Raw genomic sequence first — 17,655 nt, 5'->3', positions numbered from 1 at the left:
TGAGTATGAAGAGGGCTAAGCCTGTCTAAATGCAGTAAGGGGTTGATATAATGTCCACATCAGAGTCTCCTTTAACCCCTTCCCGACACGCACCGTAATAGAACGGCGCTCGTTGGGTGCGGGTACATGGAGAGGGCTCACGGGTTGAGCCCCCTCCATAGTTGCTAAGTCTATGCTGCATATTGCAGCAAAGACTTACCAGAAACAGTGTTGCTGTCGATTGCCATCCCAGAGCTCTTTATGTGTAAAATTAAAGAAGTTTTAGATTTTTGAAGATGTGGAGTGAAAAATGGAAATGAAAAAACTAAATAGGGCCAGGTCGTTAAGGTAATGTCCACAGCAAACCCGCCTTTAAAGAAATGTCCACAACAGGGCCCTCCTTTAAGGTAATGTCCACAGCAGCACTCCCTTTAATGTTATGTCCTCAGAAGATGCCCCCTTTAAAGAAATGTCCACAGCAGTTCCCCCTATAAAGATATGTCCACAGCAGATGTTCCCTTTAAAGAAATCTCCACAGCAGAGACCCTTTAAAGAAATGTCCACAGTAGAGCCCCTGTCAGGATTCAGGATGCATGAATCCACTGGACCCCCGCGGGATGTGGTACTAGACGACACCTGGGACCGGAGTCTAAGTGGCACCTGGTCTTCACCAGAGCCTGTCGCAAAGCGGGATGGACTTGCTACCACCAGGTTGTTCCACAGGTGCGACTTGCCCACGGTGGCAGCTGAGGTTGAGGTACCTTAGCAGAAGACAGTCTAGTGGTCAAGTTCAGGCACAGGGTCACGGCAGGTGGCAGAGATTCAATGTCAAGTCCAATCCAGGGTCAGCAACGGGAGGTCCAGGCAGATGGGAACAGGAACACAGGCACAGGGGACACAGGAACACAGCAACATGGAGGAGACTCTGGTAACACGACAACACAGGAACACGCTAACACAGGACTCAGGAACACACGGGAGCAGGAACGCAGGATACACAGGAACACACAGGAACGCAGGAGACACAGGAGCGCAGGAAAGATAGGAACACAGGATAATCGCTAGGATAAGAGCTTTTTTTAAGGCTGTGAGGCACAAAGATCCGGCAGGGTGTGATGGGAGAGGCAGATTTAAATAGCTTCTGGGAAAATGGCCAGCGCCAATTAATGGTACACTGGCCCTTTAAAATTCCTGAAGCCAGCGCGCGCGCCCCAAGACACAGGTACGTGCACGGAGCGAGGTTGGGACTCAGAAGCTGGGACAGGTGAGAGAAGCTGCGCCTGCGGGGAGCGAGGGGTCTGGGTTAGCCCACAACCCGCGATATGGGTTGTGGGAACATCCACCTTTAAAAAATGTCCACAGAAGATGCCCCCTTTAAAGAAATGCCCACAGCAGAGCCCTCGTTTAATGTAATGTCCACAGCAGAGTTCCCTTTAAGGTAATGTCCACATGAGATGCCCCCTTTAAAGAAATGTACACAGCAGAGCCCCCTTTAAAGAAATGCCCACAGCAGAGCCCTCGTTTAATGTAATGTCCACAGCAGAGTTCCCTTTAAGGTAATGTCCACATGAGATGCCCCCTTTAAAGAAATGTACACAGCAGAGCCCCCTTTAAAGAAATGTCCACAGAAGATGCGCCCTTTAAAGTAATGTCCACAGCCGATGCCCCCTTTAAAGAAATATCCACAGCAGATTCCCGCTTTAAAGAAATGTCCACAGCAGAGCCTCCTTTAAAGAAATGTCCACAACAGAGCCTCCTTTAAAAAATTCCACATCAGATACCCCCTTTAAAGAAATGTACACAGAAGATGCCCCTTTTAAAGAAATGTCCACAGTAGATGCCCCGTTTAAAGAAATATCCACAGCAGATTCTCGCTTTAAAGAAATGTCCACAGCAGAGCCTCCTTTAAAGAAATGGCCACAGCAGAGCTTCCTTTAAAAAATTCCACATCAGATACCCCCTTTAAAGAAATGTACACAGAAGATGCCCCTTTTAAAGAAATGTCCACAGTAGATGCCCCGTTTAATGAAATATCCACAGTAGATCCCCTCTTTAAAAAATGTCCACAGCAGATGCTCCCCTTTAATTAAATGTCCACTACAGCGGCCCCCTTTACAGAATGTCCACAGCAGAGAATGCCCCCCCATTAATGAAACAGCCGCAGCAGAGATTGCCCCCCTATTAATGAAATGACCACATCAGAGATCGCCCCCCTATTAATGAAATGTCCACAGCAGAGATTGCCCCCCTATTAATGAAATGTACACAGCAGAACCCACTTGGAAAAAAACCCCACTATACTCACCTTGACTAAGTAACAAGGCTATTAAGGCAGTCGATGGCGGATCTTCATAAAGGCGGTACCAGGTACCAATATGAAGATCTGCCATCAGTCTTTAAAAGAAAAACCTCTAAATCAACCTTTGGCTACTTCTTCCCGGCCCCGTTTTCTTCTTCGGCCGGGGCACACAACCTATGACGCAGCGGCATGACGTCATAGTGTTTGTTCCGCACGGGCCAAAAGAGAAGAAGACGGAGCCGCGGGCCCACGAAGAAGAAGCCAAAGGTTGGTTTAGAGTTTTTTCTTTTAAAGACTGATGGCAGATCTCCATATAGGTACCTGGTACCGCCTTTATGAAGATCCGCCATTGACTGCCTTAATAGCCTTGTGACTTACTATTACGTCCCAGGTCGTTAAGGGGTTAAAGAAGAGCAAAAAAGAACTGCAAAATTTGATCTGGGCATTCAGGTGCCAATGACCTTTCGTCATGAAAGGGTTAAACATATTAATCAGCTGCAGCTAAACAGCAAAACAGAGAAAATTCATTCCACACTTTGAGTGACCTTTATTTCCTCCTTAGCAGAAAAGGCTGGAGCAAACATATGTGCCTGAAGGCTTTTGGGTGACTAAGGTGAAGCAAATGTAGAAAAATCTCTCACAAAAACATAGTACTATCACAAGAGCTCAAAGATGGTCAACACATTATTCTACACTATACTCATGTCTACTTTTAAGATCTTCTTCTAGTGAAATGCGATCTGATTACTTCAGTACAATAAAGCACAGAAAAAAAATCTAAATATAAAAAAATGGAAAAAGGTTTTGGCAATGTCATTTGCAGACTTTTAAAAGATCACAGTCATATTGAGTGTCCTAATTGAAGAAAACTACCTGATTTGGGCTTGCTTTAAAGATAGAGACCTGGGCATCTTGTCATTGAGTCAACCAATGTGCGACCATCTATTCAGCAGATAAAGTTTGGTGATGTAACAGATAAATGCTACATGACCAAAATGTGTGTAACATTATTCATACTTACATTTAGTCTGGTTCTCTGTATTTGGTAACATATTTGTGAAACATACTCCTTGCTGCCCATTTCTTCCACAGTTTTCAGCATCATTACTTGAGAACGCTCTTCCTCTGTGAAGGACGAAGGGGGGGGGGGGGGGGGGGGAGAACACCATTAACAGAGTTGAAACCATCACCTAAAACCAGGGTATTTTGTATCTTGACATTACAACTGTAATGACTTCCTTTATGCAGCATGAAAGAGCTGATTCATTTATTTATTTTTAACAGGTTGTAGTACTTGGAGGCATTGCCCAGGATAGTAAATAACACATAAGATGTCTAACACTAAGAATGTCCTTTGTTGTCTATAGAAACCAATCAGAGATCATATTAATGAAGCTGAGCTGTAATTGGTTGCTATATTCAACCTGATAAATATCCGACAAACTGCAATAATAACCAACAGATAATGGCTCCAGCAGTTTGGCACTTAGGTTACTAAGCATATTTGTTTGGTAAATATTTGGAAAGTTTGGAGAGAAAATTTGAACTCATAGTCTATGACATTTCCACTAACGTCACAGGAAGAGGCTTTGCAAAATTCTGTGATTATAATTATGACGGTACAGAGTTCTCTATTGGACATACACATAAACACAGCTGTATACATTTAAAATAAAATGTTGCACCTTACCTTCCTATAAGGTAAATAATGGCTTTAGGGAGCAATTTGCTATTGAGATGAATGAATTATTTTATACACATAATGACAAATGTCATTTTCAGACATTTTTGACACATTTATGCATAAAAAGAAATCAACCATCTGCTTTCTACTTTCTGCAAGGGCTACACAAGGCAACTGGAGGCACTGCGCATGCACAGACCGGTGCTGTCAGCTGCACAATCAGTAAGGACATGCAAGAGGGTGTCTCTGCAGGGCTAGGGGGTGTATAAAAGTCATAGCCCTTAGGAACAGGAACCTCGGCTTAAGCAAAGAGTTCTGCAGCTGGTGATGATTTGATGGATTAATTTCTTACTGTAAGACATTTCAACTTGGATGGATTATATCTGTCTCCGTAATCCATCTGTCACCTTTTCATCTTGAACTTGTTTGATTGTTTAGATACTGGAACAGTCTCTGTTCTGTTTGATGATGATTCATTCTACTGCTGCCTCCGACTGTCTAAAGAGAGTCATGCCCTCTTCCTGTTTTTTTTTGCTTTTTAGTGCCTGTTTTCTATGGTTTATGTGTTATGTATTGTGGTATTGTGGGGAAGAAGTTGAGAAAGACATGTGTGTAGTACTTGGCGTTTATTCAGAGTACAATAAAAGGGAAATATTGTTCTCTAAATCAAATGGATGCTGTTTAATTTTAATTTGTAAAATGTATTCCTCACTGTAGAATTCTGAATTTTTGACAAGTAATAGCAAGAATATGAATATGTAAGAATTGTTGCCCCCTAATGAAAAAAAACTGCTGCACGCCCCTATCACTAACAAAATCCCCTTTGTATCATTTCATAAGAGGAGATATTGTAGAGAATGTGAAGAGCAGATCTGTTTTCTACTGTATTTTTTTTACTGTACATGCAACATCTTCCAGGATTACCAGCTACCCCCAGAGATAATTCTCTATTGGCACACAGTCTGGTACAGTGAGTACAGAAAGTATTAGGTCAGGGCTCTGGCTAGGCCCGTCAAGAATGGTCACAGAGTTGTTCTGAAGCCACTGCTTTGTTATTTTAGCTTTGTACTTAGGGTCATTGTCTTATTGGAAGTTGGACCTTCTGCCCAGTCTGAGTTCCAGAGCACCCTGGCAGAGGTATGCTGGGCCATATTGATCTTTCCTGCGATGACTACAGTGATAGTTGACTTGGTGGAACCTTCTCCCATCTCCCTACTGCATCTCTGGAGCACATCCACATTGATCTTGGAGTTCTTCTTTAGCTCTCTAACCAAGAATTCCCCTCCCCAATTGCTTAGTTTGGCTGGACACCCAGGTTGGGGAAGAGTTGTGGTCATCCCAGACTTCTTCCATTGTGTTCTTGTGAACTGTGTTCTTAGAAACTTTGAGTACTGCAGAAATTCTTTTATATCCTTGGCCAGATCGGCGCTCCTTGGGCAGTTCCTTAGACCTCATGATTCTCATGTGCTCTTGCATGCACTGTGAGCTGTGAGGTCTTATAGAGACAGGTGTGTGCCTTGACTACTCAAGTCTAATCAATTTAATTAATAACAGCTGCACTCCAATGAAGGAGTAGAACCATCTCAAGGAGGATCAGAAGTAAATGGACAGCATGTGAGTTAAATATGAATGTAACAGCAAAGGGTCTTATGACTTATGACCATGTGATATTTCAGTTTTTCTTGTTTATTAAATTAGCAAAAATATATAGATTATGTTTTTTTCTGTCAAGATGGGCTGCAGAGGGTACATAAATGGGCAAAAAGAACTTTTTTGATCTTACTAATTGGCTGCAATGAAACAAAGAGTGAAAAAATGTAAAAGGGTCAGAATAATTTCCGTACCCACTGGGTTTTTCGCTTTGCATACAATGTGCTGTCTGCTCTTTGCACCATACACTCATACAGGCTTTTCTGGAAGAATTGTGAGCAGGATGTTGTGTTTTCATGTGATGTCTAAAGCCCTGTGTTTGTAATTTGGCATCCACATTGGTTTACCTAAGATTGGATTCTTAAAATGTCCCGATGTGCGTTTTGCCAAAAGGAGTGCAGATTTCCTTTAAAGTTTTATTTTGCACACCAAGGAAGAACTGAAGTGCGATTGTGCAAAAGATTGGGGCAATTTCTATGTTTTTTTATTCTATACTTTCTGAGATAAAAATTTGTTTTGATAATTGTATTGGTCAGCTTGTTGTACAAAAAAGTGCTTTGCACCTATGGCCATCATATTACTAGGTCACTCCTCTAGATTATGGTTCTATTCTCTGACAGCAAAATCAGATCTTAAAAAACTGTCAGGAATTCATACCCAAAGGATACTTTAAAACTGCATTACTTTATATTATGTGTGTAAGCTTTATTTCCTGAACCTGGAATAATCATTGAAATGAGAAATCATGGTGAAGATTAGGCTACAGGACAAAATACTTTTAAACAAGAAATATGTTTGATAAAAATTTTAATTACGCGTTTTCGTTGTTGGAAGGCGCACCAGGTTTTTTCTGTGTCCTCACTACCACGCTCTTCATTTTCATCTCAGAGAAAGGAGGAAGCAGAAGAGGCACAGCTAAGCAGAACAATGCCATCTGTGGTAGAACACTTGTTCCCGGAGATGTTTTCTTCTTCTGGCCGAACAGGAACTTCAGCTTACCTTCAAACTGCATTGTCTGCACCACATAAAAGATATTACCATAGAAAGGATTATTAACAAAGGGATGTGGAACCTTCTGCTCCATGCATTCTAATGTTTCCTAAGCATTGTTACCTTGTGTTGTTTTCAACTATAGAGAAGAAAACAAATAGTGGAAAAGCACAGCAAGCAGAGGGTTCAAGGTCCCAACCAGGGTATAGCTTTCATCAGACCCCACTCAAGGGAATGTATAGGTCATACCAAAGAACACACAAGGAAGCAGCACTCCTGAGAAGTGTGAAAATTATTCACACAAGGGTAAGATGCGTTGTTTTATTTCCACAATGGAGCTTGACAGTGGTGTAAATTGGATCTGCAGGGCCCCAATGCAAAGTCTGTGCCAGGTCCCCTGACTATAATGTATGTTTTACAGTGCAGGCAGTCCCCTACTTAAGAACACTCGATTTACATACGACCCCTAGTTACAAACGGACCACTGGATATTGGTAATCTATTGTATTTAGTCCTAAGCTACAATAATCAGCTCTAATAGTTATCAGAAGAGTCTGTAATGAAGCTTTATTGTTAATCCTGATTCTTATGACAACCCAACATTTTTAACCCCTTAAGGACTCAGGGTTTTTCGGCTCATTTCTCGCTCTCCAACTTCAAAAATCCATACCATACCAGCTACCATTTTGAGGTCTGTGCGACATTTTGATCATTTTTTATTTCATTTTTTATGTTATGTAAAAAGGTGTAAAAGTCGCATTTCGGACATTTGGGCGCCATTTCCCGTCTCGGAGGTCACCGCCGCCCGTAACCGTTTTTATATTTTGATAGATCGGGCATTTTGGGACGCGGCGATACCTAATATGTTTGTGATTTTTACTGTTTATTATGTTTTATATCCGTTCTAGGGAAAGGGGGGTGATTTGAACTTTTAATATTTTATTAATTTTTTTTATTTTTTAAACTTCTTTTTTTTTTTTCACTATTTTTTAGACCATCTAGGGTACATTAACCCTAGATGGTCAGATCGCTCCTACCATATACTGCAATACTACAGTATTGCAATATATGGCATTTTTGCACACTATACATTACAATGAGCCACAGGCTCATTGTAATGGATATGCAGAAGCCATGTATCCTCGGGTCAAACGAAGACCCGAGGCTACCATGGCAACCGATCGCCGCCCCCCCGATGACGTTCAGGGGCGTGACGAACGTAACAAAGATGGCGGCGCCCGTGGCGCCGGCGGCAACAGAGGGGTTAATAGCCGCGATCGGTGCAAGCACCGACCGCGGTTATTAGCGGTGGGGGTTTTATGCAATATGCAAAAACCCCCACCTCTGTATGAAGAGGACTCAGCCCGTGAGCCCTCTTCATACATCCCTTATACCTCTGCGCCGTAGAGCTACGGCGCAGAGCGTTAAGGGGTTAAAATCCAATTGTCACAGAGAGCAAAAAAGTTCTGGCTGGGGTTACAATGATAAAATAAACAGTTCCGACTTACATACAAATTCAACTTAAGAACAAACCTACAGACCCTATCTTGTATGTAACCCGGGGACTGCCTGTACTAGTCTTCTCATATTGGAAAGTGACACCTTATGGGCCCCTAAGGCTCCTGGGCCCGGTTGCGATCGCACCCTCTGAACCCCCTCAAGTTATGCCCTTGGAGCTTGAGAATAGCTTGAAAATAGCTCCATCGAGGAGCTGAAACATCTTCATACTTTTGAAAATACTGCTTCCCTGAGTGTTCTTTATTGTTTTCAATTGTGCATATCATGCCATTGATATACCCATGTCTTTACCCTACACATATAGCACTCATGTAGGGTAGGTTTATTTTTCATAATAAATAAACCTTTTCTTTTTGACCTTTCCCTTACTTAGCCAGTAGATGGGGGTATTGCATAATTCTCACCTATTTATTGATGTTAAAAATAATTTGCTTCCTCATTAAGTTTACATAGAAACTATTACATTTTGCCATAAAGATTATGTTATGATACCATTATCCATGCTTTATCACATGTATACAGGTAAGATTTACATGATTTATGGCAAAAAAACAAGGACAGAAGAATGATATAACATGAAGCTTAGAAAATTCAATATGGAAACCGTAAAATTAGACAAGACCATTTTAAAAAGTGCCTGTTATATCACAATGGCATTGAAAAAGGCTTTAACCACCGATTTGCATTTTTTTCACTACAATGGTAGAGGCAAACAAACATCTGCAACCCCATTTTTTTCAACTGATAAACCACCCCGTAGCTTGGATTTTTGCAAGCCTTTTTCCAATTTCTGAAGAAAAAAATGTATAAGCAGAACGGGTAAAATGACTGATACGCCAATAGAGGCTAAATTGACTATTTGAAACATAGGGATTGGCACAGGATGTTTGTTTATGGCATTTTTTGTAAGTTTCAATTTCCTAAGCAGCTCTGCTTCAATAATGGAGCAGAATAATGGAAGCCCCCAGTAGAGATGTGAACATACTCAAAGCAACTATTTTATTTTGTGTACGATTATGTTATGATTATTTGGTGGACAGTAGTTTGGATACAGGTGGAGTAAGAATGAAACTTTATCCAGATACATGTGAACCTGTACTTACACAAGACTTGTAGGATTTCAATCACAGTAGACATTATTTAGAAGACAAGGCTTCTTGTGTAGGCTGCTGTTTATCAGCCAATGGCAGGGGTGAGAGGTTAAAAAGATATGGTGAATGGTGCTAACCTCTCCATTGTTAATCTGTAATCTTATCTGGTTGGCTTTATATGACAAATACTAGTAAGTGGCACAAAATTAGCTTTGCTTTATTACAGGAAATTATTTTTATTATGAAGTAGGATCCATTCCAAAACAGAAAAAAATGGGGCCCAAAGGGAAAGTGTGCTTTTATGTTTCCTATGAACATGCATGCAAAGTAAAGAAGTGAGACAAGTTTGGTATTGTAAGGCTATGTTCACACCTGCATTTGGGAGGCTCTGTTAAACAGTCCATTATTAATAGTGCAAAAATTGGAACATGAGCTTGCATTTTTTTTTCTGCTTTTAATAATGAATGCATCAGGAAAAGTAACAGAAGATTCATAAAAGTCTATGGGGAACGGTAGGTGAACGGTTGACCTTTCTTTACGTTTCCTTTTCACTTTAGATATCTTGGAGATGGCCTTGGAGCTGTGCAAAGTAAGGTATTTGGTTCATCAGACCCCACTCAAGGGAATGTATAGGTCATACCAAAGAACACACAAGGAAGCAGCACTCCTGAGAAGTGTGAAGATTATTCACACAAGGGTAAGATGCGACAGGGAACCTGTCACCAGGGACCTCATTTTTACTAAAGACACGTTGCAGAAGCCCATTACATCTGCATTGCAAATATGTCTTTTTACTTTCTCTAAGCATTTGCATTACAGTATAATTGTGTGTTTTAACTTACCTGGCTTTCTGACAAAATCCCTAATTGAGTCTCAAGGGCACCAGTGTGCTCCTGTGCAGCTCATTCCTCCCCCACTGATGTCAGCTCACCAGCTGTGAGCTCTATTCCTGTGAAGGAGCACAAAGGTGATGGCTGGAAGCCAAGGAGTGAGCAGCACACACAAGACACATGTTGTTTTTTTTAAATGCATACAAACCAAAGCCAACCCCTGGGACTAAACATAGGATTTTGTCAGGAAGCCAGGTAAGTTAAAACACACAATTATATTGTAATGCAAATGCTAAGAGAAAGCAGAAAGGTATAGGATTTTGTCAGGATCCAGGTAAGTTAAATGGGTTGTCCACTTTCAGCAAATATTTGATATGGTTTGTGTAAGGAAAATTGTCCAAATCCAATTGTCCAATATACTTTATGTTTGAATTCCTCACAGTTTTCTACATCTCTGCTTGCTGTCCTGCTATAAAATCTTCTATTTTTACTTCCAGTGGATAGAAATCTGTCCATGTGAAGTGATGGAGGTGCAGGTACACAAGCCGTTACACAGCTCCTTTTACTCTTTGTGATAATAACGGTTTGTGCACATGCATGTACATCACATCACATGGACAGATATCCTTACAGATATATCCAATGGAAGTAAAAAAAAAGCAGGACAACAAGCAGAGATCTAGAAAACTTTAAAGAATTGATACAGAAAGTATATTGGAAAATTGGATAACTTTTCCTTACACAAACCATATCAAATATTTGCTGAAAGTGGACAATGCAATTGTGTGGACACACAATTTTATTTTAGTGTCAAACCTTGGACTCAAAGGTGCACAAAGCATTTAAAGGGATTATTCTCTGGCGACAAATCCTACTTGTTTGACTCCATTAGAAAAATGTTTATTGCAAAATGCCTCCTGCTGGAATATTTTTCCATCTTTGGGTATCTATTTTATACATCAGTTTTATTATAGAGCAGTGATGGCTAACCTATGGCACTGGTGCCAGAGGTGGCACTCAGAGCCCTTTCTGTGGGCACTCAGGCCATCACCAGAGATGACTCCAGGTATCTTCCTACAGTGCCAGACAGCCCAGGACTTGCTGTGCACAGAGCTATTTTAATGTGACAGCTCTACCTGGGACTATTCTCTGCTTTATTGGTGTCCTCAGGTGCTGGTATCAATGAAAACTGTGACAGAGAAGGGAGTATAAATCACAAATTAAATTTCTGTGTTGGCACTTTGCGATAAATAAGCGGGTCTTTGTTGTAGTTTGGGCACTCGGCCTCTAAAAGGTTTGCCATCACTGTTATAGAGGCTTAAAAAGCTCTATAAATCTGGCTTTATTTTGGCACATAATGTGCTACTGTCAGTTTTTCCTGAAACTACCGTAGATTTGCGCCTACAGTTGCAACTATTTGAAGTTTAAGCTAAAGTCAGGGCGAATAATTGCATTCTGATGAGCAGATCTGATCGAACATGGCGGGTTCAGCACCCATGATCCTGTGAATATTTTGACTGCTGAGCAGCCAATCAACCAATGTGCAGCCCCTTACTCGTAGAACTATTTGCATAATTGTTACCTCACACTAAAGTTTCTGTGTTAGTGTTACCTTACAGTACTAGTCTTAGTAGTATTTGCACAAGTATTTCCTTACACTTCATGTTTTAGGCATCAATATTACATTACAGTAATAATCTTAGTAGAATTTGCATTAGTGTTACCTTACAGTACACTACCAATTACGCATTTGCTAGATTCAAAAGTTAATCTGTCAAATTCTGCAATAGCTGGATTAAAACCACAGTGAGCGGAATAGTTTTCCCATTGCTTCTTTTAATGATATGATAATAACTGCGTCTTAATGCCCAGGGAGTCTTTAAAAGCAGTAAGAGAAAGGGTTTGCATTTATTATACTATTGATTAACATGCCGCCTGCAGATAACTTTGTGTGGTAAGTGAAAATAGTGCACACAAATAAGTGGAATGGAAAAGCGTGGTCAGTGAGAATAGCGCACTAATACATGGATCAAAAAAGTGTGGTCAGTGAGAACAGTGCACGCAAATACGTGGTTTAAAAAAGTGTGAACAGTGAGATTAGTGCACTAATACTTGGATCAGAAAATGTGGTCTGTGAGAATAGCGCACTAATATGTGGAACAGAAAAGTGTGTCCAGTGAGAATAGCACACTAATACGTGGATCAGAAAATGTGTGGTCAGTAAGAACAGTGCACACTGTGGATCAGAAAAGTGTGAGGATAGCACACTAATACGTGGATCAGAGAAAAATGGTCAGTGAGAAAAGCACACACAAATACGTGGATCAGAAAAGTGTTCTTGTCAGAGAATAGTGCACACTAATATGTGAACCATAAAAGTGCTCCCGTCAGTGAATAGTGTGCATTAATGCAAATGTTTGCATGCCATTTTCTGGGCTATATTTTTTTTCTTTGGTGACCATTAAGTTTATCATGTATATATCAATTTTTGATTACAACACTGCCAGACAATTTAGCTGCATCCTCAAAACAGAGAGGGAGAAGCGTTATATATTGATTCCTCTCTGCTGTGGAGGGCACTCCACTATGTAGGTCCCATAAAGGATTAATATGATGCTGATGAAGACAAGCATAAATGTCTTGGTTGTTGTATCCAAAGGTTAGATACTGGCTAAGCTTCTCATCCTGATTCTTGTTTTTCCACTGCTTCCTTCCTCTCACTGCCATAATAGACACTCATATCTATACATGGAAATTGTGTAGTTTATGTGTAAAAAGTATGCATTTTTGTGTTTTCCAAAAAGTTTATATCTTTTTAAAAAGTTTTTTTTTTTAAATGTTGTGATGTGATGTGCACCTTGCACATAATGGCAATACACAGTACATTATCTTATCTACAACCTGTTGGTGCTGGGCGGGGATGGCCTACCCAGAATAGTGGCAGCTAGGAAGCTGACATATTGTGAGCCCTCCAAAACATTTTTAAAGCTGTTCAGAATGGTAGCTTACCAAAGGCCAATAATTTAGCAACCGGCTCTCCCAGTCAGCACCAGGACTTGTGGGTGAGCTGGGTCAAACTACTTCTACTTCTTTACCTTCATTGTTTGGGGAATGGAAAGCTGAACCTAGGAGAAATCCCAGTTATCATAGAGCATTATGACCTGCTCCTGCCAGTGAGGTGAATGACTTTGCACAAAAGAGCTGGAGCGGGTTGAAGACAACTTGAGGTCTTTGTAATGTAATTTAGCAATGCCTTCATTTCGTCTGGCCTATCCATTCTGGGAATAAACATGCAGTACTTCACACTGCCTTGAAAAGGCCAATTATTTAAAATTTCTATCTGTCCCTCACTGTCATTCTAGCTTCCTGTTCTCCCACGAACAGTGCTGGTTGGGTCCACTCTTCACTACCCATTTTTATTATTTTTCTATTTTTTAATGTTATGTTCTTATTTCAAGTACCTTCCCTAGCCCATTGTGGGCAGGGCAACTGCCCTGCTATTCCCACCATTTTTAAGCCTTCTAGCCATTACTAGCCTCATATTTCAGCCATTTTTAGGTGTTAAAATTCGGGTCTCTATTGACTTCAATCTGGTTCGTGTTGAGTTCAAAGTTTAGCCCAAAGTCCACGACTTAATTTTGTTTCTAAATTCAGAACAAACCTGTCAAACCAGATTTCTGATCAAACTGCTCATCTCTATCTATTATCTTTAAAACAATAGCAGAGCCTTTGACAATTTAGAGGGAGTTTTTTGCTTGCATTCCACAGGATAGAGGTGGCTCCTGATTCCTGGTCCATAAAGGTAAACCAAAGGTAAAAAAAGTGATATTTTGTATCTAGTGAACTTTTAATTGAGCAGTGAAAAGTTTTAGTCTTGAGGAGGAAAAGGACCTGTTGCTTATAGGTGCACAGGAAGCAAGAAGAGGAACTGTGGGGGCATTGGAAAGGTGAGTACTAAGTTTATTTTTTTTATGTACTGGGCATACTGGGAGAAGGGGGCTTGCAGGCTATATAATGGGGCCATGGGGCTGGCAGGCTATATGCTGGAGGCTGGCTGGTTATATACTAGAGGCAGAGGGCTACTGGCTATATACTAGGAGCAGGGGGCTACAGGCTATATACTGGGGAGAGGCTGTCACCAATGCATTTCCCACCCTAGGCTTATACTCCAGTCAATAGGTTTTCTCAGTTTTTCGTGGTAAAATTGGGTACCTTGGCAAATAATTAGCTTATACTTGAGTATATTCGGTAGTTTATGAATGACAAACTTTGATAAATACGCTTAATATGAGTTAAAATTTAACGTCAGTATTATTCTTCCTCTTCATGGGGCATAAAAGGCTTATCCTACAGCTGTGGTGGTGAACCTGTGGCACGGGTGCCACAGGTGGCACTCAGAGCCCTTCTGTGGGCACCCAGGCTTTCACCCTAACACAGAGTTTGCCAACTAGGACTTAAGGCTTTTTCCTGTGATACAATACAGCCCTGCAGGAGGAGCGAGAAGGTGTGAATAGAGAGAGATTATTGTTGGAGCTCCGGCTCCCCTGATTCTCCCTCTTCAGGAGACCCTGGAGGGAAGCTACAATCCAAATTTTCCATCATCTTTCTATTGTATTGGTGAATTCAGGAGGCCAATACGATTAGGTAATATTTTATAGTAGATTGACAATCTATATTCCCCCAACATACAATACATATATATTGTGAATATGATATGCACTTTTTTTTACTTTGTATATTTAGATCCTGTAATAAAATGTTCTACCAGAGGGGTTAGATCCTCAGCTCACCAGAAATCCAGAAGTGCTATCCAAAAGGCATCGGACACGGCAGATAAAGCATCGGTTAAGAAAGGCGGAGTACTCTGAACTGCTGGAGTTTGTTTCTTGTGCTTTGTATAGTTTTTTAAGGAAGATTTCTTCTCCTGCATTAAAAAGACAATTTCCCATTAGATATATATTAAAACCTAGTTATATGTAATGGCAGTGTGCAAGGTGTTCTCTTGTTTCACGTGTAATTGTGTGGTCATCTGATGGATGATGCAATGTTTCCTTTAAAATCAATCATAGTGGATACTATCCAGAAGATGGCTCTCCTCGCTAAGCTCAAATAATGTAAATAAAAGGGAAAGTATACATCTGCAGAAAAGGAATATTTTACATCTGTTTTCTGTTCAAGTATATGTTAAATCCATTCACAGCTGTGCACTGTATACACAGTATAAACAGTTGGTTGTCTACAGCCGTAAGCTCCATAGAAGCGCTGGCAGCAAAGTAAAAAAGAGCCAGAAACTACTGTCATTGAATAGTGTCTAGAATCATTAATTTGAGAGCCCCAAAGAATTTAAATGTATGTACACATCTTTTGACATTTTCATAAGGTCTTAAAGGGGTTAAAGCCAATGGTTAAAAGTTATACAATTTTCTAATTCCTCATGCTTTTCTATTTGTCTGCTTGCTGTCCTTCTATAGAAAGCTTCTGCCTCTACAACCAGAGGATGACCATGGTTATACAGGTGAACGGATCGTTGTAACACACAGATCTGATTACTTTTTGTGACATAACAAGCCGCAGACACGTGTGTGACTGTGCACCACGGTCAGATTTCTGTCCACTGGATGTAGACGCAGAAGCTTTCTATAGGACAGCAAGCAGAGATATAGAAAACCATGAGGAATTGATTCATAAAGTACATTGGAAAATTGTATATCCTTGTATCATAAAAACAATAACATTAATTTGCTGAAATGGGACCACCCCTTTAAATACTTATTGAAGTCGTCATTTCTATTCTACCAAAGCCAGATAGTAACTGGAGATGAGTCAGCAACTTACAAAAGATGTTTCCCACTTCAGTGTGGACTGAAATATTTCATGAATTTAGTTGGAGGCTAAGATACAATTCACAAAAACAAAACAATATAGCTTAGCAAAAAAAAAAAAAAAAACAAACCAAAACAATATAACAGCAAATCAACCCTTTATTTTCAATCTTCTTTAGAGGTAAGACACACCCAATGGTCAGTCCATAAGTTAAGCATGTGTACGCCAAATTTCACAGACCGAACACAGTGCCAAGGATGTGGCTGTGAGAATCATGATAAAATGTGATGTATGGAGTTCTTGCTTCCTCATGGATCAGGACTTCCAATGAGCTCTCACACAATGACATTTTTGTTTTGAGGTATCAGGTAAAATAGAAGCTCTTCGGATGAGGGAGGGAAACAGTGTCACAGGAGCCTTCCAGCAGCTGAAAGTGCGCTGCAAACCACAAATATAGGCCCAGAGTTATTACAGCCCCTGCGCCAGATTTCTGCCTGACTTTGCAGATTCTTTTCAGTGCCAACTGCTTGCACATGTATTTAAGAAGTGTCCAAGACAGATTTGTGTCACACGGGACACACATAGCTCCCAACCATCCCGGATTTGGCAGGGCAGTCACAGTTTTTCACCTCTGTCCCACCCTCACGGGCAGCGGGGGATGGCTCTGTGTCCCACCAAGTATACTTTGAAAGCCAGAACGGTTCAATACCAGGTTTCTGTTACTTGAAGTACTGAATGACATCCACAGACTCCTTGTATCTGTCTGTAGAACAGACATCGGGCAGGGAATCCTTTATGTAGATGTGTCAGATTAGCAAAAGCAGGGACCACGTCATCAGAGAAATATCACCATCTGTCCTCATTAGGTCTTTACATATCCCAGGGCTTCCCCAGATCGCACATCGGGCAGGGAATCCTTTGTGTAGATGTTTTAGCAGCAGAGCTGGGACCAGTTCATCACGGAGGTATCACCATCTGTACATATATGGATTCTCAACCAAAAAACAAAAAAGCTCTGTAGCGTGTGACTCCTAGTGTGTACACCGGTCTACAAATGAGGGCTCTCATAACCTATTAACCAAGCGTTTAGAGACATATGACCGGAGTCTCCGGTCATATGTCTCTAAACATATATGGATTCTCAACATCTCCCAGGGCTTCCTGGGAGACACAAGGCTCTAAATTATTCAATTAAATAATTTTTTTGCCCAGCCTAGTATTTGAACCCACAACCTCCACCCTCCACCTGCCAGAGAGATACAGGACAGAGCCTCTATCCACTAGGCTATGGGCTTAGTGGTTGTCTATTGGAGAATTTCATGTAACTAAGAGCTTCACTGTTACATTTTGACACAGGCTTAATGCACAGGTATAATGTGAGGGATCTTCTCAGATATTATTATTATTATTAATAATAAGGAGATGATTATTCGTTTTATTATAAGTATTATTATGTAGATTATTTTTAGCATTATTATGGAGGTTATTATTATTATGGGGGTTATTATTATGGAAATTATAATATTTTAAGTATATAATACAGTTAAATTAAATGAATAAAAATGTATAAGACAAAAAATAAGGGCTCATTCAGATGGGTGTTGGTGATGCTTATCTGGTGCTGCTTAAAAATGTGGAAGTGATGTCTGTGATCAGTCCATATTGTATATGTACGCTATCCGTTTTTTTTCACATCTGGAAAATAACTTCTTGCCCCGCCCAGTTGGTTACCTAGCAACATTTGAAGAAATAACACTCTGCATATGGATGTCATGCATGTGCCATTCATTT

General features: G+C 40.6%; 1 protein-coding gene across 2 annotated transcripts in view; it reads right to left on the bottom strand.

Annotated features, from left to right (window-relative positions):
* Positions 1 to 17,655, bottom strand: part of AHRR (aryl hydrocarbon receptor repressor) — a 317,910-nt gene that overhangs the window by 19,144 nt on the left and 281,111 nt on the right. For both annotated transcript variants that reach the window (XM_072152898.1, XM_072152899.1), the window contains 3 exons: positions 14,832 to 14,965; positions 6,428 to 6,627; positions 3,300 to 3,403 (listed from right to left, as the gene is read on the bottom strand). In XM_072152898.1, the coding sequence (XP_072008999.1) occupies positions 3,300 to 3,403; positions 6,428 to 6,627; positions 14,832 to 14,965 (438 nt within the window). The remainder of the gene's footprint in view (positions 1 to 3,299; positions 3,404 to 6,427; positions 6,628 to 14,831; positions 14,966 to 17,655) is intronic.

The sequence above is a fragment of the Engystomops pustulosus genome, chromosome 5 (genome assembly GCF_040894005.1).
Source record: "Engystomops pustulosus chromosome 5, aEngPut4.maternal, whole genome shotgun sequence".
Taxonomy (NCBI): domain Eukaryota; kingdom Metazoa; phylum Chordata; class Amphibia; order Anura; family Leptodactylidae; genus Engystomops; species Engystomops pustulosus.
This window is presented reverse-complemented; position numbering and strand designations above follow the sequence as displayed.